Source organism: Podarcis tiliguerta (assembly GCF_965153285.1).
Source record: "Podarcis tiliguerta genome assembly, chromosome: 12".
Taxonomy (NCBI): Eukaryota; Metazoa; Chordata; class Lepidosauria; order Squamata; family Lacertidae; genus Podarcis; species Podarcis tiliguerta.
In genome coordinates, this window is record NC_139545.1 from 13645354 (window position 1) to 13670604 (window position 25251).

Below are 25251 nucleotides of genomic sequence, written 5' to 3' on the forward strand. Positions count from 1 at the left end.
AAAGGCTGAAGGTCCTGTTGACTTTCCTGGCACTTAAAATACGTTTGGGTTTTGCTGCATTGCACCCTATTGCTGCAACCCACTGGTTTCTTTCATACACAGAAATCTAAACAGAACACTGTTGGCCAGAAGGGCACCAACTCTATGTATACATTCCTTTGCACATGGAGGTGTGCTCCCTCTGTGTTTTAATCAAGGAGGCGGCACATGCGCTGCGGAGCTGGGTGTGCAATGGAGTGTGCATAACAGGGGCCTGGATTGTGTACAATGGCTTGGCTGCCAAGACTCCAGAAAGAATATTTGAAGGGGGAAATGTACAGTGGTACCTCGGGTTAAGAACTTAATTCGTTCTGGAGGTCCGTTCTTAACCTGAAACTGTTCTTAACCTGAGGTACCACTTTAGCTAATGGGGCCTCCTGCTGCCGCCGCGCGATTACTGTTCTCATCCTGAAGCAAAGTTCTTAACCCGAGGTACTATTTCTGGGTTAGCGGAGTCTGTAACCTGAAGCGTATGTAACCTGAAGCATCTGTAACCCGAGGTACCACTGTACTCACGTTAGAAATGTAGCTCACGGAATAGTGGTGCTCCTAGAGTTCAAAAGTCATACATTGGAAGAAATTGTTTCATGCTAAGTGAATTTAAGAGTTTTGCGGATGTATCTTTTCTATCACATTTACATAAATCAATGTTGGAAGGATTGCACCTGTTTCTGGGTATGTTGAATTTCAGTATATTGGCTGTAAGAGGCGATTCTGCATTTTAGTGGGGAGGGGCCTAGGCTAAAAGCAAAGCTGTCCCTCCAGAATTTTGAAGAATCATACTAAATCCTTTACTTATAAGAGCATGTGCTATGACACTTTTAATGACGTGATGGTGAGAGACCCCTAATTGAATATCTGACTTTCTTTTTTAAAAAAGGGCAAAGGCATCCAGACATTAAAGTCTACTTGTGAAATATTTATGTGGTTTGCATATGATGGTTAGTGGTTTGCTGTGATCATGCCTTGGAGAGCTCTATTGCTCCTCCCACTCATGCATAGAGGAAATAAACAATGATCCCTGGTTCAGACATAAGCATGAAGCCAGCGGTCATTACTTGCTTCCTCTGTGCATGAGTCGGGAGCCAAAGAGCCCTCTTATCATGGTAGCCTATTAACCATGTGGTGCATGAATGGGGCCAGTATTTGAGAAAGTAAGCTTTGCTCAGCTCTGCCTCCGCTGAGTGATGGTGGCTACTATAGTGGTGCCTCGCAAGACTAAATTAATTTGTTCCGCGAGTCTCTTCGTCTAGCGGTTTTTTCGTCTTGCGAAGCAACCCTATTAGCGGCTTAGCTCTATTAGCGGTTTAGCAGCTATTAGTGGCTATTAAAGGCTTAGCGGCTTAGCTGCTAAAAGGCTATTAGCGGTTTAGCGGCTTAGAAAAAGGGGTGGGGAGCGAAAAAAAATCTCAAGACTCACAAGACATTTTCGTCTTGCGAAGCAAGCCCATAGGGAAATTCGTCCTGCGAAGCGCATCGAAAAACGGAAAACCCTTTCGTCTAGCGGGTTTTCCATCTTGCGAGGCATTCGTCTTGCGGGGCACCACTGTACGTTTGTGAGCTAATCTGTGACCAAGACAGTGTCCTTAATAATACTAATATGGACACAAGCCAATTAAATTCAGCGTGACTTACGAGTCAATGTGGTTAGAACTGAGTGTTTGGGTGACCCAAGATGCTGTTATATCTTCTTATTATATCGCACAGAGCCTCAAGATCAAGTAGATGCTTAGATTTTTTAATCACTCTGTTTCTTGACTTAACCCCAGAGCTCTTTGTTACGATGCCTGATTTTTGTTTGCAGTATTACGAACGCCTGAATGACTTGGTGGCAGCCCCAGCGCCCATCCCACCCCTTCTCGTGTCCGGAGGACCAGGCTCAGGAAAATCTCTCCTTTTGTCAAAATGGTATAGTCTTTTAAGTGTTTTCCTTCTTTGTTTTTACTATGGGTCCCCATAGTTGTACCCAATAAAGTTGCAGGATATAACAGAGAAAGTTCACAAGAGCAGCCTTTCAGAGCTGAACCAGATATGCCAGTCCTAGCATGACAGCTAAGGTAATGTAATGGGGGAGCAATTGCCTTGCCTAGAGCTGAGTTAGTGTTTCCTAGGGACCTTCTTTTGCAAAATGGAGTCAAAGCTGGACTCTAGCTCCTATAGAGGGACAGGGTCTGTTCCTGCTGTGTCTCCTCTTCCTCCTCCTCCTCCTTCTCCTCCTCCTCCTCGGCCTTTCAGTTCTATGTGGGGTTTTTTTAACAACCCCACCCCCCAATATTCCGTAGCAAAGATGGGGAAGCCATGAACCTCTGGGTGTTGATTTGCCTGCCTAAATCCCATGGACGCTGCTGAGTAAGAAGTCCCAAGTCCACAAAATAGCTCTTGGATAGAAATAAACCTGGCAGATAGAAGGTGTTTCTCAAATCTTCAAAAGCACAGTCCTCTCTTCAACCTTTTGGAAGCCAAGAGAAACTATTTCTCTTGGAAATAGGACCCTCGTACCTATGGGACTGCCTCTCCCGGTATGCCCCACGGAGAGCATCAAGGTCCATAAATAGCAACACCTTAGAGGTCCCGGGCCCTAAGGAAGTCAGATTAACCTCAACCAGAGCCAGGGCCTTTTCAACACAGGCTCCGGCCTGGTGGAACGCTCTGTCTCATGAGACCAGGGCCCTGCAGGATCTGATTTCTTTCCGCAGGGCCTGTAAGACAGAGTTGTTCCACCTGGCCTTTGGCTTGGAATCAATTTGATTCCCTCCCCCTCTTTCTTTTTTCCTTTCTCCTTCTGTGTTGGAACTCCTATTTGGGGACTTCCCTGGCTTTTTTCTGGCCCATGTAGGACCAGTCTGGAGCCTTGGTGAAGACTTGACATTTTCATCCCCCAAAAACGTTTTTGATTGAGTTTCCACTGAAATGAGGCTGCATTTTAATGTTTTAATGTTGTATTTTAATCTTGTTCTTAAGTTGTATTTCAATTAATTGTTTTTAGATCAGGTGTTAGCTACCCTGAGCCTGGTCCTGGCTGGGGAGGGCGGGGTATAAATAAATTTATTATTATTATTATTATTATTAAGCAACAGGTGGACAGCCTGTTACCTTCCGGCTGTTGCTGAACTACAGTTCCCATCAACCCCAGCCAGCAAGGCCAAAGGTTGGGGATGATGGGATGGTAGTCCAGCAACATTTGGAGGGCCACAGGTTATATTGTGGCCACTCCCAAGTGTTTTGCCTTTCTGTGGGTCAGAAGGAAATCCTGCACATGTCTAATAACTGCAGGGTCAAGTTTTTGCCCCCTTTTTAGTGGTCTCAAAATGGTTGAAGAGCCAGTCTGAGATGGCTGAGAGGTGATCACACAGACCTTCCTCACCCACTGATTAACTACCTCTGTCCTGTTAAGAGAAATCATTTGGCCGATAAGCCCCATAAACACGAATCCCCTTTGGACAGAGTGGGTTGTCTCCAAATAATATGCTGTACAGACTTTAAGTCCACGCAGTTGACTGCCCCTTCCACTTTCAAAATATGTGTATATACACACCCTGTTCCCTTGCAGCAAGACATAGATGGCCAGAATGGTCAATTTGGCTAATGCCCCCTGAAAGCACAGTGCATTTATAAGTGCTGTCAACAAATTCAGTGGCGGGGCACATGTCGTGCATGCAGAAGGGCCCAGCACCTCAGGCTGGGCTGGGAATGAACCCTGCCTGAGAACTAGTACAGTGGTACCTCGGGTTAAGTACTTAATTCGTTCCGGAGGTCCGTACTTAACCTGAAACTGTTCTTAACCTGAAGCACCACTTTAGCTAATGGGGCCTCCTGCTGCCGCCACGTCGCCGGAGCACGATTTCTGTTCTCATCCTGAAGCAAAGTTCTTAACCCGAGGTACTATTTCTGGGTTAGCGGAGTCTGTAACCTGAAGCGTATGTAACCTGAAGTATATGTAAGCCGAGGTACCACTGTACTGGGCTAAATGGACCAGTGGTTTCAACTTGGTGCAAGGCAGCTTCCTAGATTCCTATACTGGTCCCAATATTTCCCGCATACTGATAGTCCTTCTCAGCTCATTTTTTTTTTTTACATTTAAATACAGCCGTCTCAAAATATTAAAAACAGTAAAAACAGTAAACTAACATTCCAAAAGATCATTGGCACCATTTAGATGCCATAATGCAACTTTGAAAATGTAGGTTCACGAGAAACCCATCTTCTCCCTTGTTTGTCTCTCTACTTTCTCACTAGGATTCAGTTGCAACAGAAGCATTCGCCAAATACTCTCATCCTCTATCATTTTGTTGGGAAACCTTTGTCTAGCAGTTCAGAGCCTGCGCTGATTCTCAGACGTCTCACTTTAAAGGTATTTCAGGAAAATAAAATAAAGTAAAAACTGGGCAGGGCAGAATCGGCAAAGTCTCTTTAAGGACCTGAATGCCTGTGTGCTAAAGAAAAAGTCAAGAACTATTTTATATTAACGGGCCTTGAATTTCTGATTTGATAGTAAGCCATCATATGGTGTACTGTGAACGTTCTGATCCCTGGCAAGGAGGTCATTCCCATTTTTTTCCTCCCTGGGCCTTCGGGTCAGCACAGGATTGTGGCGAAGCAAAGGTTTGGCTTAGTACCGTATTTTTTGCTCTATAAGACTCTATAAGACTCACTTTTTCCCTCCTAAAAAGTAAGGTGAAATGTGTGTGTGTCTTATGGAGCGAATGCAGGCTGCGCAGCTATCCCAGAAGCCAGAACAGCAAGAGGGATTGTTGCTTTCACTGTGCAGTGTTCCCTCTTGCTGTTCTGGCTTCTGAGATTCAGAATATTTTTTTTCTTGTTTTCCTCCTCCAAAAACTAGGTGCGTCTTATGGTCTGGTGCGTCTTATAGAGCAAAAAATATGGTATTTAGTTGAACCTTGGACCACGGTTAAGGCCTCTCCTTATTAACCATGGGGCGTAGCCATGATTTGGCCTATGGTTACAGGTTGTGGTTGAGAAGAAGAGGCCTTAACCATGATCTTGGTTTTGGATGACATGTTAAGCCAAATGCTGGCCTAGTGGGTGTGCTCCATTGACCCCTATAACATGGAGAAGAACAAGATGGCTGCATTTTCCTTCTTGGGAGCCAGTTAAAGATTGACTTCACGTGATATTCGGACGTGAGCAATATCTGCTTTGTCTCAAATGCCATGAAACTGCAAAAACAATCTCTAGGACACTGAAATATATATATATATCTTAGGAATACCAGTTAGATCATAACAAAAAAGCAAAACTCTGAGAGTTAATGCACTGAGTCATATGTTTTCCTGGCTATTCCCAGCCATCTGGACAAAGAAGGAGAGACAGGTGGTATTTCGTCTGTTTGAGGCTCCAGGCAAACCCAGTCGGCGTTTTTCAGTTGGCAGCACACTGCACTGCTGCTGAGCTCGTCTCTCTTGATTTAGATACATGCAGTCATATTTTTAAAATAATACCCTAATTCGTGGACCCGAAAGTAGCGTGAAGGCAAAGTGAATCAGCGTCTACTGTTGAAGCTGGGCTGTTCTGGCCTTGTGAGCTGCCTGGGAAGGGAACCATATGCAAGCCATTCTGCGAAGTAGTAAGTGTAGCAGTTGTTTAAAGATATGACTGTTCTTTTTTAAAAAAGACGATGGTTCATTATGCTTGGCACTGATTCATACGTGGGTCCTCGGTCCCCTCTCCCTGCCACCCAGGATGTTGTGTGGTTCCTCATATGCTGGGCAATGCCAGGTCAACTACTGGGACAAAAATGGTGATGTAGCACTTATAACGACAGAGATCCCTTCTCCTGAATCTGAGCCAGTAAATCAACATTCTTCTCTTCCCATCCACCTATTTTGCATTCGACGGGCTATTCAGCCCCACTGGGAAGAAGCAGGTCTACATTCTGCAAAGGTCTACCATCCCATCATATACAGACAAAAGTTTTAATAGGATACCGCTAGGGCTAGGCAAGAGATATAGATATAGATGATATAGATATAGATATAGATATAGATATAGATATAGATGATATAGATATAGATATAGAATGTTGTTGTTGTTTAGTCGTTTAGTCGTGTCCGACTCTTCGTGACCCCATGGACAAGAGCATGCCAGTCACTCCTGTCTTCCATTGCCTTCCGCAGTTTGGTCAGACTTGCTGGTGGCTTCGAGAACACTGTCCAGCCACCTTGTCCTCTGTCGTCTCCTTCTCCTTGTGCCCTCAATGTTTCCCAACATCAGGGTCTTTTGCAGGGAGTCTTCTCTTCTCTCTCTCTCTCTCTCTCTCTCTCTCTCTCTCTCTCTCTCTCAATATATATCCCCAAAACCAGATCGAAGTCCATATTGTGATATCGGTTTCATAATTTTTGACATGGCAGTATATATTGAATCATGGTGTCTGCATGCATGCATGCGCTATGCAACAATCACAATATGGGGGAAACCGCGAAGACAGCCAATTCTTCTTTCGATCACAAGAGGAGGTGTGGGGGAAATAATGATGCAGGAAAAACCGTGAAGCCAGTCAATGCCTCTACATAGCTCCATCATTATTTCAGACATTGTGATATACCGGTATATCGCAATGTTTAGCTAGTGATTTATCACAATGTTGAAAAGCAGATATTGCCCAGCCCTATATACCACAACCTATTATGATGCAAGCAACAATTTGTAGCAAATCTTTAGGACCGGGCAGTCAGTGATAGCATAATACTTTATTCTCCTTTCGGGAGACTAAAACCAACCTAATGCTCTTCAATCCTGACACATAATAAAAGACTATATTTAATTCCAGCATCATTCACGTATCTCTGGAAAGAATTGTTTATTTTCTTATTTTGATAAAATCAATTTAAACAGATGGATATTTTAATCTGCTTTTTGGTCCTCTTTACAGTGAAAATGCAATTAACAAGAAATAGCATGGGGTCATATATTGCTTTTAATTTACTGTTTCTGTGTGTTCCCGGCTTCATCAACAATTAGGTAAAGCATATTTTACTCACATTTACAATGTTGTAGCTTATGCAGCATTCCTGGTCAGTCTCACCTTTGACACTCGATCCTGTAAAGCTATTAGAAGAATTTCCTCGTTGGCTGGAGAAACTTTCTGCTCACCACCAAGGCGGCATTATAATAATTATTGACTCTATTGATCGGATCCAGGTAACATTGGCACTATACTTGACTTGATAAACAGTACTGAAAAATGAATTTAGAATTGTATTGATTATTGTGCATTAGCTATTTCACCATTCAGCCTTTTCGTTGCTAATGGATGATGCTTATTCAATATTACTAAGGTGGTTTTTTAAAAAAAAAGTTTGGGAGTGGTGGGCCTAGAACACAACACTGACACAACACACACAACTCTTGCAACGCATTATGTAGAAGGGGGTGGGGGAAATTATAGATGTTTACTGCATTCCCAGTGGCCACAGATACATAGACTTGGAAATTGAAAACATATGCACCATTTCAGGGCCAGATTTAGGGTTAATGAGGCCCTAAGCTACTGAAGGTAATGGAGCCCTTTATATGCCCAGCTGTTCTTTGTCAACAACAAATTGTCACTGTTTTTTGTGTTGGACACGGGTGGCGCTGTGGGTTAAACCACAGAGCCTAGGACTTGCCGATCAGAAGGTCGGTGGTGCGAATCCCCGTGAAGGGGTGAGCTCCCGTTGCTTGGTCCCTGCTCCTGCCAACCTAGCAGTTCGAAAGCACGTCAAAGTGCAAGTAGATCAATAGGTACCGCTCCAGTGGGAAGGTAAACGGTGTTTCCGCTGCTCTAGTTTGCCAGAAGCGGCTTAGTCATGCTGGCCACCTGACCCAGAATCTGTACGCCCGCTCCCTCAGCCAATAAAGCGAGATGAGCGCCGCAACCCCAGAGTTGGCCACGACTGGACCTAATGGTCAGGGGTCCCTTTGCCTTTACCTTTAAACCATTTTAACCATTACCTGAAGGTAATGGAGCCCTTTATATGTCCAGCTGTTCTTTGTCAACAACAAATTGTCGCTGTTTTTTGTGTTGAATATATGCTCTATGGTAATTTATGGACCTAACAGGTATCTAAAGCCATTTGCACATGTTGCCATGCAACCAGTCCATGCATAATGAGCAAACCAGTGATATTTTAGGGAGCAGGCTAGCAGGCAGGGCCCATTACTTACATTATAGGAGCCTACACAACACAAAACACTGTTGCTGTATGTAGGTTTTATTTTATTTGTTTTTATCTTACATTTTGGCAATGTACATCCAGTTTTTTTCTTTAATTTTTTGGGGGGGCCCTCAAGAGAGTGGGGCCCTAAACTAAAGTTTGTTTAACTTATACATAAATCCAGCACTGCACCATTTTTCTGTTAGGGGCTATAGGAAATCCGTGCATTTGTGACTTATGGGGACTGCTGAAAGGGAAAAATCAGGGGTGTAACAGTTGTCCTGCGGTGGGGTGAAATCTGTGTTCTGTTCAGCATGCTTATGAGTTTGAATTCAACTCTTTGTTTCTTAGCAAGCTGAAAAGCATATGAAATGGCTGATTGACCCCCTGCCAGTGAATGTGAGGGTCGTAGTGTCTGTGAATGTTGAAACCTGTCCCCCAGCGTGGAGGTAAGTTTGTTCTGGAGATGCTCAAAAGCAATCTGCTTAAACTGTTAAGTTGGCAGGAGTCAGGAGGTGCCTTTAAGTTGTCAACAAAGGGTGTTCTGCAAGAGCCTCTTCAGTCACAAACTTGATGCTCAAACGGCGCTTACAGCTTGACACCCTTTCCCAATACAGTGGTACCTCTAGTTAAGAACTTAATTCGTTCTGGAGGTCTTTTCTTAACCTGAAACTGTTCTTAACCTGAGGTTTTTATTTTTAATTTATTTAATCATTTTTTCAATACAAACAGCAACCACAAAAAACAAATACAAATAGAATCACAATAACACCAATAACACAATTTAACAATTCAGATTTGAGTACTGATATACCTATAACTACAATATTTCCCCACGTCTCCTCCCCCTACTTCCCACCACTGTCCGCCTTATTCCTTCTAGATTTCGTCATATTTATCCATTCTTAATTTGCGTTGATATGCAATTCGTTTGTATGTAGCTAGTCTGTCCATATTGTCAATCCATGTACTCAATGGAATCTTTTTGCGGCTCTTCTGATTCATCAAAACAAGTTTTTTTGCTTCTAATATGGCACGGTACATCCATTTTTTTTTACCCCTTGTAATCGCCCACATTTCCAGTATATAATTTAGAATTAAATTCAAATCCCCTAAATAACAATTTCTTAACCTGAGCCGTGCCACCGGAGCACGATTTCTGTTCTCATCCCGAAGCAAAGTTCTTAACCGAGGTACTATTTCTGGGTTAGCGGAGTCTGTAATCTGAAGCGTCTGTAACCTGAGGTACCACTGTATAAGAAATGGGGCAAGAGAGAGATGTAAGGGGAGCCACGTTGCATTTTCCTGCTGGGGGAGGGAAGGATTAAGTGCGCTGAAAGAGGCCTAGGAGATGATTCAGAAAAGGCATGTATGGTCCTGGGACTCTAGCACTTCAGAGTGCAGGTGACAGGCGGCTTGTTTACTTGTTCTCGTATCAAAAATGCCATGCATTTTAAAGCTGTCTCATGGGGGGGGGGTGAGAAGGCTAGGCTGTGATTCATCCTTGCGTCAAGGCTTTTGTTATATGCAATGTTGTCCCCACATAAACTGCATTCAAACAGGAACCCCTATGCACCCAACCCTGAATTATGAATCATCGGTAGACCCAGGAACTGGAAGGCTAAATTTTCTTTTGTTGTGTTCAGTGTGCCCTACTTTTAGGAAAGTGTGCATAAAATTGGCAGTCTTAATCTGGGCATTTCCATTTCTCAATTCTTCCAGCAACAGAGCAATACTAGAAGCAGGAGGCAACCTGACTGCTTTTCTTTTGATGGTGATGATTTTATTATTATATGCCACCCATCCGACTGGGTTGCCCCAGCCACTCTGGGCAACTCCCAACAACATATTTAAACACAAAAAACCTCAAACATTAAAAACCTCCCTGTACAGGGCTGCCTTCAGATGTCTTCTAAAGGTCAGGTAGTTGTTTATCTCATTGACATCTGATGGGAGGATGTTCCACAGGGCAGGCTCCACTACCGAGAACGCCCTCTGCCTGGTTCCCTGAAACTTCACTTCTCGCAGTGAGGGAACGACCAGAAGGCCCTTGGAGCTGGATCTCAGTGTCTAGGTTGAACGATGGCGGTGGAGACAGGTGTACAGGGCCAAGGCCATTTAGGACTTTAAATGTCAGTACCAATGCCTTGAATTGTGCTTGGAAACATACTGGGAGCCAATGTAGATCCTTTGGGACCGTATTATATGGTCCCGTCGTCAGCTCCCAGTCACTGGTGTCTAGCTGCCGCCTTCTTGATTAGTTGTAGTTTCTGAGTCACCTTCAGAGGTAGCCCCATGTAGAGTGCATTGCAGTAACCCAAGCGGGAGATAACTAGAGCATGCACCACTCTGGCGAGACAGTCCGCAGGCAGGTATGGTCTCAGCCTGCGTACCAGGTGGAGTTGGTAGCTACAATTCCCGCACCTTTAACCTACAGTTCCCAGGATCTTGGGTGCTATTGGGGAGCTATGTGCTTTGCCACATGGCTTTAGAGGGTAGGACTTGATTCACAGGGCTGGATTTATGTTTGATGAGGCCCTAAGCTACTGAAGGCAATGGGGTAGTTTCTGAGTCACCTTCAGAGGTAGCCCCATGTAGAGTGCATTGCAGTAACCCAAGCAGGAGATAACCAGAGCATGGACCACTTTGGCGAGACAGGGCACAGGCAGGTAGGGTCTCAGCCATCATACCAGATGGAGCTGGTAGTCAGTCTCCCTGGACATACAATTGAACTGTGCCTCCAGTCTTAAGGTAGCTGCAAGCACTTCTTTGGCAGTAGGTAATGCACACTCAACAACAACAATTTAAAAGTCTTAGTGGTGGTGATGGTGGAATGAGTCCATAAAATGTGCGGGCCACATAGAAAGGTGGTGCTTAGTCTCCCTATCATCAGTGATCATTTGGGCATGATGCAGTACAGTCATACCTCGGGATGAATATGCTTCAGCTTAAATATTTTCACCGTTTCATCTTGAGTATTCCATTTCAACAGCAAGTTATACATTCTTGACAAATTCTTAACTTTGGGATCTAGCAATTCTGTTTCTAGTTTTGATTTTTCCACCTGGAAGCCTAATTTTTTGTCCAATTTATATGCCTCCATTATTTGATAATAATGGAGCCAATCTCTCACTCTATTTTTTAATTTTTCAAAACTCTGCAGTTTTAGCCTGTCTCCCTCTTGCTCCAGAATTTCCCAATACTTCGGCCATTTGGCCTCCATATTGAGTTTTTTCAATGCTTTTGCTTCCATTGGTGACAACCATCTTGGGGTTTTATTTTCTAGCAAGTCCTTATACCTTATCCAAACATTAAACAATGCTTTCCTGATAATGTGATTCTTAAAGGCCCTATGAACCTTGACCTTGTCATACCACAAGTATGCATGTCAGCCAAATACATTGTTAAAACCTTCCAAATCCAAAACATCAGTGTTTTCAAGAAGCATCCATTCTTTCAGCCAGCAAAATGCGGCTGATTCACAATAGAGTTTAAGGTCTGGCATGGCAAATCCACCTAAATATTTTCGGGTTGCGCTCCATGGCGACCCGGAAGTAACAGAGCTCGTTACTTCTAGGTTTCGCTGCTCGCGCATGCGCAGATACTCAAAATGACGTCATGCGCAGAAGCGCTGAAACGTGACTCGCGCATGCACAGACGCACAGTTGCGTCTTACATTCGCTTCAGGATGCGAACGGGGCTCCGGAACCACTGTATGTGCAATAGCATTTGTGCAGCCACATTCGCTGCAGCACTGCAAGATGTAGCTGCTGCATAACCTGGAAGAAGAAGGTTGCCCCAGCAAAGTTATACAGCTAGGGAAATGTGGCATCCTTCCAGATCCTGTGCAACAAATGAACAGCCACTGTGATTGTGCTGCATGGTAATCTAATCCTCGGAAAGGTCTCTCACCCCTTTTAGGTCTTTGTGCAGCAAGGTTGATAATGGCTGAAATGTACCGAGGAGTAAAGAAGTGTTCCGTTCATTCTCTTCTAAGTGTTCCCTCTTAGAAGAGAATGGTAAGCCTCCTCCGTATTTAGGGCTTTGAAATACAAGCATTATCTCAAAAAAAAAAAATATCTTCTGTGTGCTAATCTTGGGTATGTGCATGTAGGGACTTGCAGTACTTTGATATAGTCAGACTGCATAGATCAAAACTATATTGTCATCCAGAGCTCAATAGTAAAGGCTTCAAATTGTGCATTAGATTTTTTTAAAAAAATACTGTTCTAGTCTTCGAATCTGTTCTTTACAAGGAAGTGATTTCCACTCTCTCACTGAAAGGTTGTGGCCAACCCTTCATCTTGATCCATTAAATGTGAAGGATGTGAAATCTCTCATTAATGAAGAATGCAGCTGTGCGGACCTGAAACTGACAAAAGAACAGGTATTGATTCTTTATATATGTGTGAATGCTTTAGCCTGGGAGACGTTATCTACTGACAAAGTGAGAGAGACCTAGACTCAAGACGAAAACTCCTAAAGCTCTACATGTGTAACTAAATTCTTTGTTAAAATCAAGCAAAACGCTGTAAAATGTGGAAAACCAATAACTGTAATTCACTCAAAGGGCTCGATTCATCATGCATAAAATCCCTTTGGAATTCTTTGGTTAAAAAGGTAAAGGAACCCCTGACCATTAGGTCCAGTTGTGACCGACTTTGGGGTTGCGATGCTCATCTCGCTTTATTGGCCGAGGGAGCCAGCGTACAGCTTCCGGGTCATGTGGCCAACATGACTAAGCTGCTTCTGGTGAACCAGAGCAGCGCACGGAAACGCCGGTTACCTTCCCGCCGGAGCGGTACCTATTTATCTACTTGCACTTTGACGTGCTTTCGAACTGCTAGGTTGGCAGGAGCTGGGACCGAGCAACAGGAGCTCACCCCGTCGCGGGGATTCGAACCGCCGACCTTCTGTGCGTATAAATGCGTGCTTGCATTTCTTTCCTCCCTTTTCTTCAAGGATCCCACCCATTTTGTCTTCTTAATAACCCTGTGGGGTTGACTACACTGAGCTTGACTAGCCTAAGGTCACCCAGTGGTTATTTGAATGTTGGTCTCCCAGGTCCAACAGAGTAACCACTGAACCACACCAGCCACTACTCCACAAAGCTTTGGCTTTTATAGTGTTAGATAAATGAACAAGGAGAGAGAATTCTGATCATCTACATATCTATTTGCCAAAAAGAGTTAGCAAAATCTTTCACCTTACCATCACTTAAGCCGTCATTAGCTCAACCCAAATATCACATCAAATGAAAGGCAGCTAAACTATGATTTGGTATGTCTGAATTGGCAGATCATGGTTTGTGATCAGGCAGCAAACCAGAAACTATAGTTTAAAGTGGTTCTTGCACACCATGGCCTGGGCTATAGCCAGAGTAATTTGGACAAAAACCTAGTTATAGTCATTGTTGTACCTCAAGAGGTCACGACACTTTAGAAATCAGGGTATTTAGCAGATGGAGAAAAAAGTAAGCAAGTCACTGTGAACCATGGTTTGCTGGTATGGCTTGGAAAAAAAACATGGTTTGGGTTCTAAACTATTAGTGCAAACCATGGTTTGACGCAATGTCTGAATTGAATCACTGCATTCTTCAAACTAAAACAGTAAAAAAAGATTGCGGAATGAGTTTCCTGTGAGTAAGCATTTCTATGAGTGTGGCAGTTTGTAGACAATACAACATAAATAAGCTCAGCAAGTTACTCTCTAGCCTGTCATGTGCTTTATCTTTTCCCTACTGCAAAAAAGATCATCAACTAGAATGATGGCAATTGATACAGTAATGTGGTTACATTGCTTTTTTTTTAAAAAAAAGTCATATAATTTACATTGCACCATCCTGAGTATGTTTTGTATACTGCCCACAATGTGTTGCTGTTCTTGTGCTCTCCTTCAGCCTGTATATTTGTGCAGAATTTTCAGATCCTCATAGAATCCTTAACGTTTGTGTTCAAACCTACTCTAGGAGAAGAAGCTTGAGAAACATGGTCATTCTGCTACAACTTGCAATGCCCTGTATGTCACTCTCTTGGGCAGAATGATGGCTGGGTATGTTGAAAGAAATACAGAAACTGTAGTGCTTCGCATGTGTTCTGTAACCAAAAACTGTGGATGAAAAGTTAAAAGCTGTGTTTTTGGAATCCAGATCCACTAAATTCAATGGGACTTCATCACTGTTTTTAGTGGGATCTAGATTTCACAGTGGCCTGATTCAGATATAATGCTACAATATTGTTTTAGCGCTGCATATGAACTGATGTGGGCTTTAAGATCCTTTGTGGAGGTCTTCCCCAGAGGAATATAAATTTAATAAATATAAAATTTAACAAAAAATAAATTTTAAGGAACAAGACTCAGACTTGGTTGTCCCTGTCTTCTTTCTCTTTAAGTGCAGCTGCAAAACAGGAGTTTTGAAACATCCACTTCCTGTTTAAAACTAACCATAGTTTATCATGACATATGAACTGGAGGGAACTCTGTCTAGTTTAAACTATGACCTGATTTAGAATGTAAACTAAAACCATGGTTTAGCGCAAGAACAGAGGAGCTACCGTGGGTTCATGATGTCTTACATCCTTCTTCTCCCATTAAAGTTGGGCAAAGTCTAATTTCACTTTCCACAAAACCTGGCTTGTTGCACGTGCACCCAGAGATCATCGGTTAAAACCAACTTTGGTTAGCTAAACAAACCAGCTTCACATCCCATGGTTTGAATTTGGCTTGTTAAAAAACCTGATGTGTTTGTTGGAAATCACAGCCCCTTGTTTGTACCTTGTGTCATGGACCGGCTGGATGCAGAGGAATTGGGGGGGGGGGGAGAGACACCAGCTGGGGAACCCCCCCAAGGGAAGAAGACTCAGAGCCAAGGAATTGGTGGTGGGATGACAAGGAGATGTGCGGAGGGATAAGAAAAATCTGCAAAGAAAAACAAGCAAAGAAACTGTTGTAATTCTTGACAAGTGTCAGCAGCAAGGCTTATATGGAATCACACCATAAAACATTCATCGCACAGATGTTTATGAACAATCCTTGTTTATTTGTTATACTTAATTTAGGACTCAGCTTGAATATAATAAATATCTGCCTTGCTTTAAGTGTTTTTGTGCTAGTAGCTTTAATCTTTTAAAAAACAACACTCAAAACTCTTACTTTATAGGATTTTTTTTTTAACCTGAAGGCATTTTGCTTTGTGCCTGATATTTTGATTTCCCACCCCCACCCAAATTTAGAAACATACACCAGCAGATGTTTTTCCAGTTGGGCAGAGGCGTGGCTGAAGTCCATAATACATAATAGTCATTTTCTGTAGTAATTTAAATACTCGGTTTCAGGTGAAATGTGTGCTTTCTTTTTAAATCCTTTGTTTCCTCCTCCCCCTTCCCAGTGCTGGAAGTGCAGAAGACATTGACGTAATCCTTCAGAGGTTTTTGCAGTGCCAAGACACAGTGTCACTGTACAAGCTAGTTCTGAATTCAGTCGAAGAATCCTTGAAAAGTGAAAAAGACAAAAACCTCATGAAAGAGGCAAGTTACGAAGTCTAAAGAAGCTCTATTTTTTTGGGGGGGGGGGTGAAATGTGTATGTACTTTCATAGAAACAGTTTTTCGTTAGTAAAATGAAAAGCATAGGGTGGTGGTAAACTCAATGGCCCCAAGTCCAAATTGTAAAATTCACATTTAGATGCCCACCTTTCGCCATCATGTTTCAGTTGGTTATAACAATTGTACCGTAGTCTGTTGCACAGACGGTTAAAGATGCCACATTCTACCGCATGGCAATGTTGGCCTCACTTTTGTAGACCTTCCCACATCTCAGCAGGTTTCAAGGACATGTACTACACACACAGTTTCTGCAGAACATGGACACATGCACAGCAACATGCATGCTTTATAATTTAGGAGATCAGGCAAGCAGTGCTTCATTAAAACAAAATTAAGTGCTTTACGAAAAGGCCCTGCCTTCAGGCTTGCTTTCTAAAAATAAACTTTTCCGTTCCAAAGTCAATGACCACATGCACATTCAGTGCAATTTGATTTATCATTGAGTTTTATTTGGTCTGGCAAATAGGAAATTCTGAACAGCTGAAATGCTGACATTTTAAAAGTCAGTGGTTGTTTAAAAGATAAATCCGTTCTCTCTTCAGTGCTCTGTTGTAGGTCTGCGGTGGCTAAAATCTTTTGTTACGTCTCTTCAGATAAAGTATCTATTTAATTTACACTAATAAGACAAAACATTTGCAGAAAACACAATTTATGTTGTAGCCAGTTTTCAAAAGCAGTAATTGATAAGTTTGCAGTCATGTTTTCATCTTTCAACTCTTCTGAAAGAGCTAAGATCAAAATCCCTTAGATCTAAAATCTTGTATGTCAATCATTCTGAAAGCTTCTTATATTGTTTAAAGGTAAAGGTAAAGGGACCCCTGACCAATTTGTCCAGTCGTGACCGACTCTGGGGTTGCGGCGCTCATCTCGCTTTATTGGCTGAGGGAGCCGGTGTACAGCTTCCAGGTCATGTGGCCAGCATGACTAAGCCGCTTCTGGCGAACCAGAGCAGTGCATGGAAACACCGTTTAACTTCCTGCTGGAGCGGTACCTATTTATCTACTTGCACTTTGCCGTGCTTTCGAACTGCTAGGTTGGCAGGAGCAGGGACCGAGCAACGGGAGCTCACCCTGTCATGGGGATTTGAACCGCCGACCTTCTAATCGGCAAGTCCTAGTTTCTGTGGTTTAACCCACAGCACCACCCGCGTATTATATTGTACTGTATTATATTATATTGTTTAGGCACATTTAAATCTCTGTGCTGAGATTTTTATGAGGTTACTTTTTGTTTTGGGAACCCTCCCCCCTTTTAAGAATGCAGACAGAACTTCCTGGAGAGCTGTCCGTCGTCTAGATTCAATGCTAATGCCTATTACGTTAATTGTTTCAATATTTTTTTAGCTTGACCCTGAAGCATCTACTGGTTTAGTTCTGCTGCTGTGCTGTATTATTTATTACTGGTCACACGGCAGACTCAGAAAGCAGTGGACGATACATTTCATTAAAATTATTTGTATGCTTGCGCTGTAGATACTTTGCCTCATCAGCGTTAGTCACAACGGAGTCAGCGAATCAGAACTGATGGAACTATGTCCTGCGCTGTCGTGGGAGGTGCTGGCGTCGTTAGTTTACAGTTTGCACAAGATGTGCTTTTTGACGTACGGCTGTGGCTTGTTAAAGTTTCGACACCTTCAGGTAAGATGTTCTTGCAAAGGTATCTGACACCTGCCAGCTTCTTATAGAAGCCAAAATGAAAGAATATATGCATCTCACTCCTCCTCCTTGCATTTTCAAATATTTTCTACAAAAAGAATCTTTTAAGATCCATTCTGTTTCACGTATCATGACGTTTGTGCTCAAGGAGAGAAAAATTATAGTTCTAGACCTTTTGGGAAGTTTTGTCTTCCTCTTTCTCTTGCACACAGACATGCCCCAGGCATGAGGAATTATGTTCTTAATGTAAAATACATTCCAGATTTTTTGATTTCCTTGCCTTACTAGGCTTATACAGTGGTGCCTCGCAAGACGAAATTAATTCGTTCTTCGAGTTTTTTCGTCTTGTGAATTTTTCGTCTTGTGAAGCACGGTTTCCCATAGGAAATGCATTGATGGTTTCCCATAGGAATGCATTGACGGTTTTAAGAAAAAGGCGCAAGACGTTTTCGTGTTGCGAAGCAAGCCCATAGGGAAATTCGTCTTGCGAAGCAACTAAAAAAAACAAAAAACTATTTCGTCTTGCGAGTTTTTCGTCTTGCGAGGCATTCGTCTTGCGAGGTACCACTGTATTAAGCAGTTAAGTTATGTACCAGCCTTGGTTTTTCTTCATTGCTTTCTCTGTTCACGATTTACTAATCTGAGAGATTATTGCTGCAGTCCTAAACCTATTTTATTAACTGAACCCCATTGTACATACTATGACTTATTTCGGAGTAACATGCATAGGATTGCATTGTAACACACACTTACCTGGGAGTAGGTCTAATTTAACTCTGTGGGGCTTACTTCTGAAAAGATATGTGTAGAGTTGTTCTGCAATTTATACAATGCAACCACTGTCTTCTGTGTGTTTTGTGTGTGTTTTTTTAGGCTTGGGAGACAGTCAAACTGCAATACATGGAAGAAGGTCAGAATGTTTTTGCTACTTTCAGAGAAAAACTCATAGACTACTTCACCATGCAACTAAGGTAGACTTTTCAGGAAATTAGAGAAACAAATAATTCAGTATTTCCTATACAGTGGTACCTCGGGTTAAGTACTTAATTCGTTCCGGAGGTCTGTTCTTAACCTGAAACTGTTCTTAACCTGAAGCACCACTTTAGCTAATGGGGCCTCCTGCTGCACGATTTCTGTTCTCATCCTGAAGCAAAGTTCTTCACCTGAAGCACTATTTCTGGGTTAGCGGAGTCTGCAACCTGAAGTGTATGTAACCTGAAGTGTATGTAACCTGAGGTACCACTGTAGTTGACAGATGGTTTTTATAACTCAGTGGCTAAAAGTCTGAACTGTAAACCAGGAAGTTTTCGTCTCAATTTGCACTTCTGCTATAGACTCAGTGGATAGATTTAGGCAAAGCTTTAACTTGGGACCAGGGCAAGATTTTTGCAGTAGGCTCTCAACTTGGTTTTATCTGCTTTTTTTCATCTTATGTTAAAGGTGTTTTAATGGTTGTTGCTTTTTCAATATCCTTTGCTTAGCTGCTTTGGGTGCTGTTTTTTTCAGAAAGGCAGGATATAAATTGAAACAATGTGGTTTTATCCATCTAAGTTCTACTCAGAGGAGACCTACTGAAAATAATAGACCAAAGTTAGGCATGTCTATCAATTTCAGTGGGTCTGCTCTGACTATGACTAGTATTAGATCTAACCCAATACATTAGATAGACTCTATGCAGATACAGTGGTGCCTCGCAAGACGAAATTAATTCGTTCTGTGAGTTTTTTCGTAGAGCGAGTTTTTTCGGAGCACCATGGCGGGGAAGGGTGGGGAGAAGCAGGGCAGCTGCCGCAGCCGGTCCTTGGACTCACCGGCGCCTTGTGGACACCACGCGACGCGGCTGCTGGAGGGCGGCGGGGCTCAGGAGCGCGACTCCGGCTGCAACGCTGGCTGCTGGCGGCAACGGCTCCTGAGGGGAGCGTGCGAGGGCGGTGGGCAGCGCGCGAGGCAGCCGGAAGGTCAGAAGGTCGGCCGGAAGGTGGGAGGGAGCCGGAGGAGCGGGGAAGCGAGCGTGCGACCATCGCCATGACAGGAGAGACAGGGCTGTTTCGTCTACCGAAGCAAGCCCTTAGAAAAATCTGTCTTGCGAAGCACCTCAGAAAACGAAAAACCCTTTTGTCTAGCGGGTTTTTCGTCTTCCGAGGCATTCGTCTTGCGGGTACCACTGTAAGGCATTTTGCAGAAGATGTGTTGTAATATTGCCCAATGTGGATGACTATTTTATCAAACCCTGTATTTTGCTTTCTGCTCTCCCATCAGCGAAGAGAGAGTGACTTGGAGGAGTGCAGATGAACTGCCCTGGTTGTTCCAGCAGCAAGGGGACAGGCAAAAGTTGCAGAAGTGCCTGCTGAATCTCTTTGTGTCTCAGAACCTTTATAAAAGGTAAGAACCATGTCTTGGTTTGCAGGTTCTTATTGCTAGTCTGTCATTTCTAAATAAGCACACAGTCCTAGAAATACATACAGACACGCTCATTCCAGATAGAAATATTGAGTAACATCATGAGTATCTAATTCAAGCACCCCAGCTGCTCAAGAGTTCTTAATTCCCCTTCCTCGGTGCGAATAGCAACAGAGGCTTTGGTTAGATTTTCTTTTTGCGCCTTATTTCCCCCGTATTTTTTGGCTCGTGCAAGGGAGCCCTGGGTTCAAAAGAGAGGGAACTAACTGCCAGGACCTTTGATGCTATTGTGTCAGGCCTGGGGAGAATGAAAGAGAATCTGATATGCATAGTAAGCGGGAAGACTCTGCAAAGGACTGTGGTATTCAGAATTTGGGAGACAGAACTAAAGAGTGTTTTTCCTCATCTTTTGTGGGACTGACCAATAAGGCAGAACCAATGGCTGTGTTGATTCATTGATTCATCATGCTGAGCCATAGCTGAGAATGAGCCTTGGGCTCATGTAAGGAAGAGTTCAGAAACATTATAGAGATGAGAGGACTCTCTGGTAGCAGATCTGGGAAAGACCTGGCCTTGAAGAGCTGCTTTCTTCTTTTTTTAAAAAATAATTTTTATTAATTTACAACAAAAACACACAATAGTTTCACATCCAATTTTTCACAAAATATTTCTTTTCTGGACTTCCTTCAGCTTCTCCATAAATCATCCATAGTCAATATTTAAGTTACGCATTCCTTAAGTTTGTATTGTCATTATTTAATCCTTTCCCCTTCTAGTCCCTTTTAACAATACTTCTCAAATTTCACAGTGCTTCTTTAAATCCCTCTAGCGTTATCTGCCCCTCACTTATACTTCTCAGATATTCCACAAATTTTCCCCAGTCCTCGATGAACTTTTGGTCTCTTAGATATCTAATCTTCCCAGTCAATTTGTCCAACTCAGCATAGTCTAACAGCTTCATTCTCCATTCTTCCATCGTCTGTATTTGCTGTTGTTTCCATTTCTGAGCCAGTAACACTCTTGCAGCTGTAACTGCATATTGAAAAAATTTACAGTCTTTTCTCTTTATCTCATTTCCTAAAATCCCTAACAGAAAGGCCTCTGGTTTCTTTACGAATGTGTATTTTAGTATCTTCTTCAATTCATTATATATCAATTCCCAGAAGCCTTTCACTTTCTTACATTCCCACCACATATGATAAAAGGAACCTTCTTTATCTTTACATTTCCAACAGAGCTGCTTTCAGTGGGAGTGGACAGTGCTAGGCTAGATAGCTCCTTTTGGCCATACATGTTTATAATTTAACATACTTAAATGGTGCAGCTCTTTTTATCCGGTTTTAGAGGTAGCTGAATTAAGCAGGAAGGGACAATTCAGAGAGCCCATGTGTATACTTGCGAAAGAGTTGGCACGTATACTGATTGGGGGGGGGGGTGTCATTGTGCTGTCCTAGAGACCTCTCCCAAAACTTCGACACATTTTGGATAACTGGCTCACCCAGCAGCTCATAACAAAGCGAGACTCAGAAGCCCTCCTATCAATTGCTCACCATGGTGTAGCTTCATAGGTTCCTGGCTAGAGGAGGAGGAGGATTAAATTGGATACTGTTATTAAGAGCTTGATTTCCCCCCTGTGGGGTAGTAATTTTGGGGGGATGAGCAGCCCTCAGACCTTGATGGACTGCGTTGGCTGTTTTAGACCCAGCGTGATGAACATAAGGAGTAACATAGGTGTCCACCAAATGTATTTATGGGGCCAGAACCTTTATAAAATGTTCTAGATATAGGTAGGTAGCCGTGTTGGTCTGCCGTAGTCGAAACAAACAAACAAAAAATTCATTCCAGTTTCACCTTAGAGACCAACTAAGTTTGTTATTGGTATGAGCTTTGGTGTGCATGCACACTTTTTCAGATACACTGAAACAGAAGTCACCAGACCCTTATATATAGTGAGAGGGGTATCACGATAAAGCTATTTTTGGCCATCTCACCTCTTGCTTTTTCCTGTAAGACCAATTGCAGTCGTTAACAGTCGTCAACTGGTTTACCACACCTATCAGCCAATCACCCATTCCCAACACCCTTCTGAGTAATACCCTTCCCCACCCTCTCTCTCTCTCTATATATATATCTTACTATATATAAGGGTCTGGTGACTTCTGTTTCAGTGTATCTGAAGACGTCTGCATGCACACAGAAGCTCATACCAATAACAAACTTAGTTGGTCTCTAAGGTGCTACTGGAAGGATTTTTTATTTTATGTTATTGAATGTGTTTAGAATTTACTCCTTGGAACTTCTCCTGCATCGTATTTCCTTGCTTGCAGGGGCCATTTTGCAGAACTGCTGAGTTACTGGCAGCTTCTTGGGAAAGATAAGAGCTCCATGGCGGCAGAGTATTTTAGCTCCCTTAAACTTTACGAGCAAAGCTGCGAGGGGGAAGAAAGCATGATCTCTCTAGCTGATCTTTATGAAACTCTGGGGCGATTTCTTAAAGACCTGGGTCTTCTCAGTCAGGTAAGTGCATTTGGTGGGCAAAAGAGCAAATGAAAATCTTATGTCCCACAGTGACACGCCACGGGTATGCCATTTTGTGCAGTGTTGGATACACGGAGAACTGTAGTTTTCATTCAAATGTTTCATTTTTTTTGCTATTCAGTGGTACCTTGGGTTAAGAACTTAATTCATTCTGGAGGTCCATTCTTAACCTGAAACTGTTCTTAGCCTGAAGCACCACTTGAGCTAATGGGGCCTCCCACTGCCGCCGCACAATTTCTGTTCTCATCCTGAAGCAAAGTTCTTAACCTGAGGTACTATTTCTGGGTTAGCAGAGTCTGTAACCTGAAGCGTATGTAACCCAAGGTACCACTGTATTTTTTTAAAAAGCTTTATCTATTTTTAAAATGGAGATAACTATATTTATCCCGGGGAAGATTACGGTGGAGGAGAACACCCACAGTCATTCTGTTAGGTCTCAAGAGACCAGAGATGGAATCTTCGGCTCACATCAAGCCTCTTAAAAGACAATGCAGACCAATCTGGAGGTAGTCTGTTGAAGGACTGGCATAGTTGTGGAAAGTGATTGGAAAAACCTGTATAAGGTGTACGTGGCATCTCCCAACACCCAGAGAAAGCAGTGTTTTATTTCCTCCTTCACAATGTATGGTACTACGTTTTTATATGGAGTCAAACAGACAGTTCGATTCACCTAGTGGAAAGTTTTCAGAGTCATAGTATCATAGAGTTGAAGGGAGCCTGAGCATCATCCTGTCCAATCCTACTACAGTGCAGGTATCTCAACATGTGGTCTCCCATCCAGTTTAAAACTGTACCGGACCCTGCTTAGCTTTGCAAATGTCCTGGCACTTTTATTGCAGCACCACTAGGAAGTGGCAGGTGGAAAGGTGGAGAGCTTTTAATAGAATTTCCTGGGCGACCCCACCTCCCTTTTAAAAAATAATAATATATATGTTCTTCTATAGGCCATTGCTCCTTTGCAGCGCTCGCTGGAGATTCGGGAGACTGCCCTTGATCCAGACCACCCCAGAGTTGCCCAGTCACTCCATCAGTTAGCTGGCGTTTATGTGCAATGGAAGAAGTTTGGTAATGCTGAACAGTTGTATAAGCAGGCTCTGGAAATCTCCGAAAATGCTTACGGGACTGAACATCTCAGGGTCGCTCGTGAACTTGATGCTCTCGCAATGTTGTATCAGAAACAGAACAAGTAAGCACAGCCAGTTTTCTCCTTCATCTCTCTCTCTTTTTCTCCTCCCTAAGATGTTGCTCCAGAGTGGCAACTGGGCTGCAAAATCTGTGGGGCAAAGAAATTTGGTTTTGGGACACTGGAAGGGTAGTTTGGGGAAGGAGGTTGTGGAAGCCTTTAGGCTGGGGAGAGAGCCTCCCTCTCTTTAGGCGGACTAGTATGGCAAGGGATGTATGCTAATGATGCTTTGATGTTCAGCATTATTTTATGTCTCCCGAAAAATTATAGAGTGGGATAGGAGATTGGTTTGAGGCAGAGAGTACTGTTAAATTGCCTGGTAGCCTTCTTCTTTTCGGTCATCTGTACCAACTGATTTTGTGGGTCTTTTGAAATCAGGTTTTAAGGAATTGTTTTTAGCATAGCATAGCACTGTAGAGTTGGAAGGGACCCTGAGGATCATCTAGTCCAACCCCCTGCAATGCAGGAATATGCAGCTGGTCCATACAGGGATCGAACCTGCAACCTTGGCGTTATCAGCACCATGGTCTAACCAACTGAGCTATCCAGGCGATTTGTTGGGCTTCACAGATGCTTGCTTCCATCCATGGGCCAGTTTAGATATTTATGCTCATGTTAATGTGATACAATGGGTGTCGAATTACACCCATGTCCCACATCTCACCTGGGCACCTGCAACTGTGCCTAATTTCTGTAATCCATGCAGCAAGTGGAATGAAAAGAGAAAATGTGCTTCTGTTTATACAGAAACCCAGTCACTGGTGGCTTTTTATAGGCAGCGGCGGCTGCTGTGTCGTCCTCCATATATAGGCCATTACAGTACTGAAACAAACCCTGACAATACTTGCTCATAAAATTGCACCCCAAGAAGTCAAGATCTCCCACTAGCCTGGTGAGAAAGAAGGGTTATATCCCCCCGTTAAAAGCACTGTTGAACTCTTAGTAAGATAGTCAAACAAAATCGTAATTGGTTTTATTCATTTTAGATACGAACAAGCTGAACAGCTAAGGAAGAAATCCTTAAAAATTCAGCAAAAAGCTGTGAGACGTAAAGGAAGCCTGGTAAATGTTTTATTCCTTTGTTATATGGCTTTTGCTATTTCAAGGCTTAAAATATAGAAGGTCAAGGCAGTGAGTTTCTTAATCTCCTTTTTAGTATGGATTTGCTCTTCTTCGCCAACGAGCCCTGCAGCTAGAAGAGCTCACTTTGGGAAAAGATACGTCCGATAATGCTCGGACGCTTAACGAGCTCGGAGTTCTCTACTACCTCCAAAATAATCTTGAGTAAGTACTGATTCTGTAACAACCTACACGGCTTCCTTTCTCTTAGAACTGGCTGGGAGGGTACCATTATTCCTGACAGGAGCAATGCCATACAAGTTTTGTAGCCTGCGTTCCATATGGAAGAAGGAACATCAAATATACAAACTCAGGTTTCAGGTTTGTGTCACTGCTGCATTTCCTACCATTTTGAAGGAAATGGCGAAAAAGATTGCAATTCCAATGTGCAAGTTGTCAGGAGCTCAGCCTACACTCGAGTAGGACCCTGAAAGAGACACATGCCCGACTGGCATGTTCCCTCCCTCCTCGTCGATTGTTCGGGAGCTTCATAAGCTTTCTTCAGCCTGAACATCACAGCGACAAGCATCGGCACACTTAGGGATCCGCAGAGTCTTCACA

The 25251-nt window shown here is 43.0% G+C and overlaps 1 protein-coding gene across 3 annotated transcripts in view; it reads left to right on the forward strand.

Annotated features, from left to right (window-relative positions):
- Nucleotides 1-25251, forward strand: part of NPHP3 (nephrocystin 3) — a 43201-nt gene that overhangs the window by 11085 nt on the left and 6865 nt on the right. For all 3 annotated transcript variants that reach the window (XM_083404653.1, XM_083404651.1, XM_083404652.1), the window contains 14 exons: nt 1844-1947; nt 4276-4390; nt 7054-7197; nt 8544-8641; nt 12477-12579; nt 14161-14243; nt 15580-15718; nt 17268-17432; nt 18324-18421; nt 19710-19832; nt 22178-22367; nt 23333-23574; nt 24558-24633; nt 24728-24855. In XM_083404653.1, the coding sequence (XP_083260779.1) occupies nt 1844-1947; nt 4276-4390; nt 7054-7197; nt 8544-8641; nt 12477-12579; nt 14161-14243; nt 15580-15718; nt 17268-17432; nt 18324-18421; nt 19710-19832; nt 22178-22367; nt 23333-23574; nt 24558-24633; nt 24728-24855 (1808 nt within the window). The remainder of the gene's footprint in view (nt 1-1843; nt 1948-4275; nt 4391-7053; nt 7198-8543; nt 8642-12476; nt 12580-14160; nt 14244-15579; nt 15719-17267; nt 17433-18323; nt 18422-19709; nt 19833-22177; nt 22368-23332; nt 23575-24557; nt 24634-24727; nt 24856-25251) is intronic.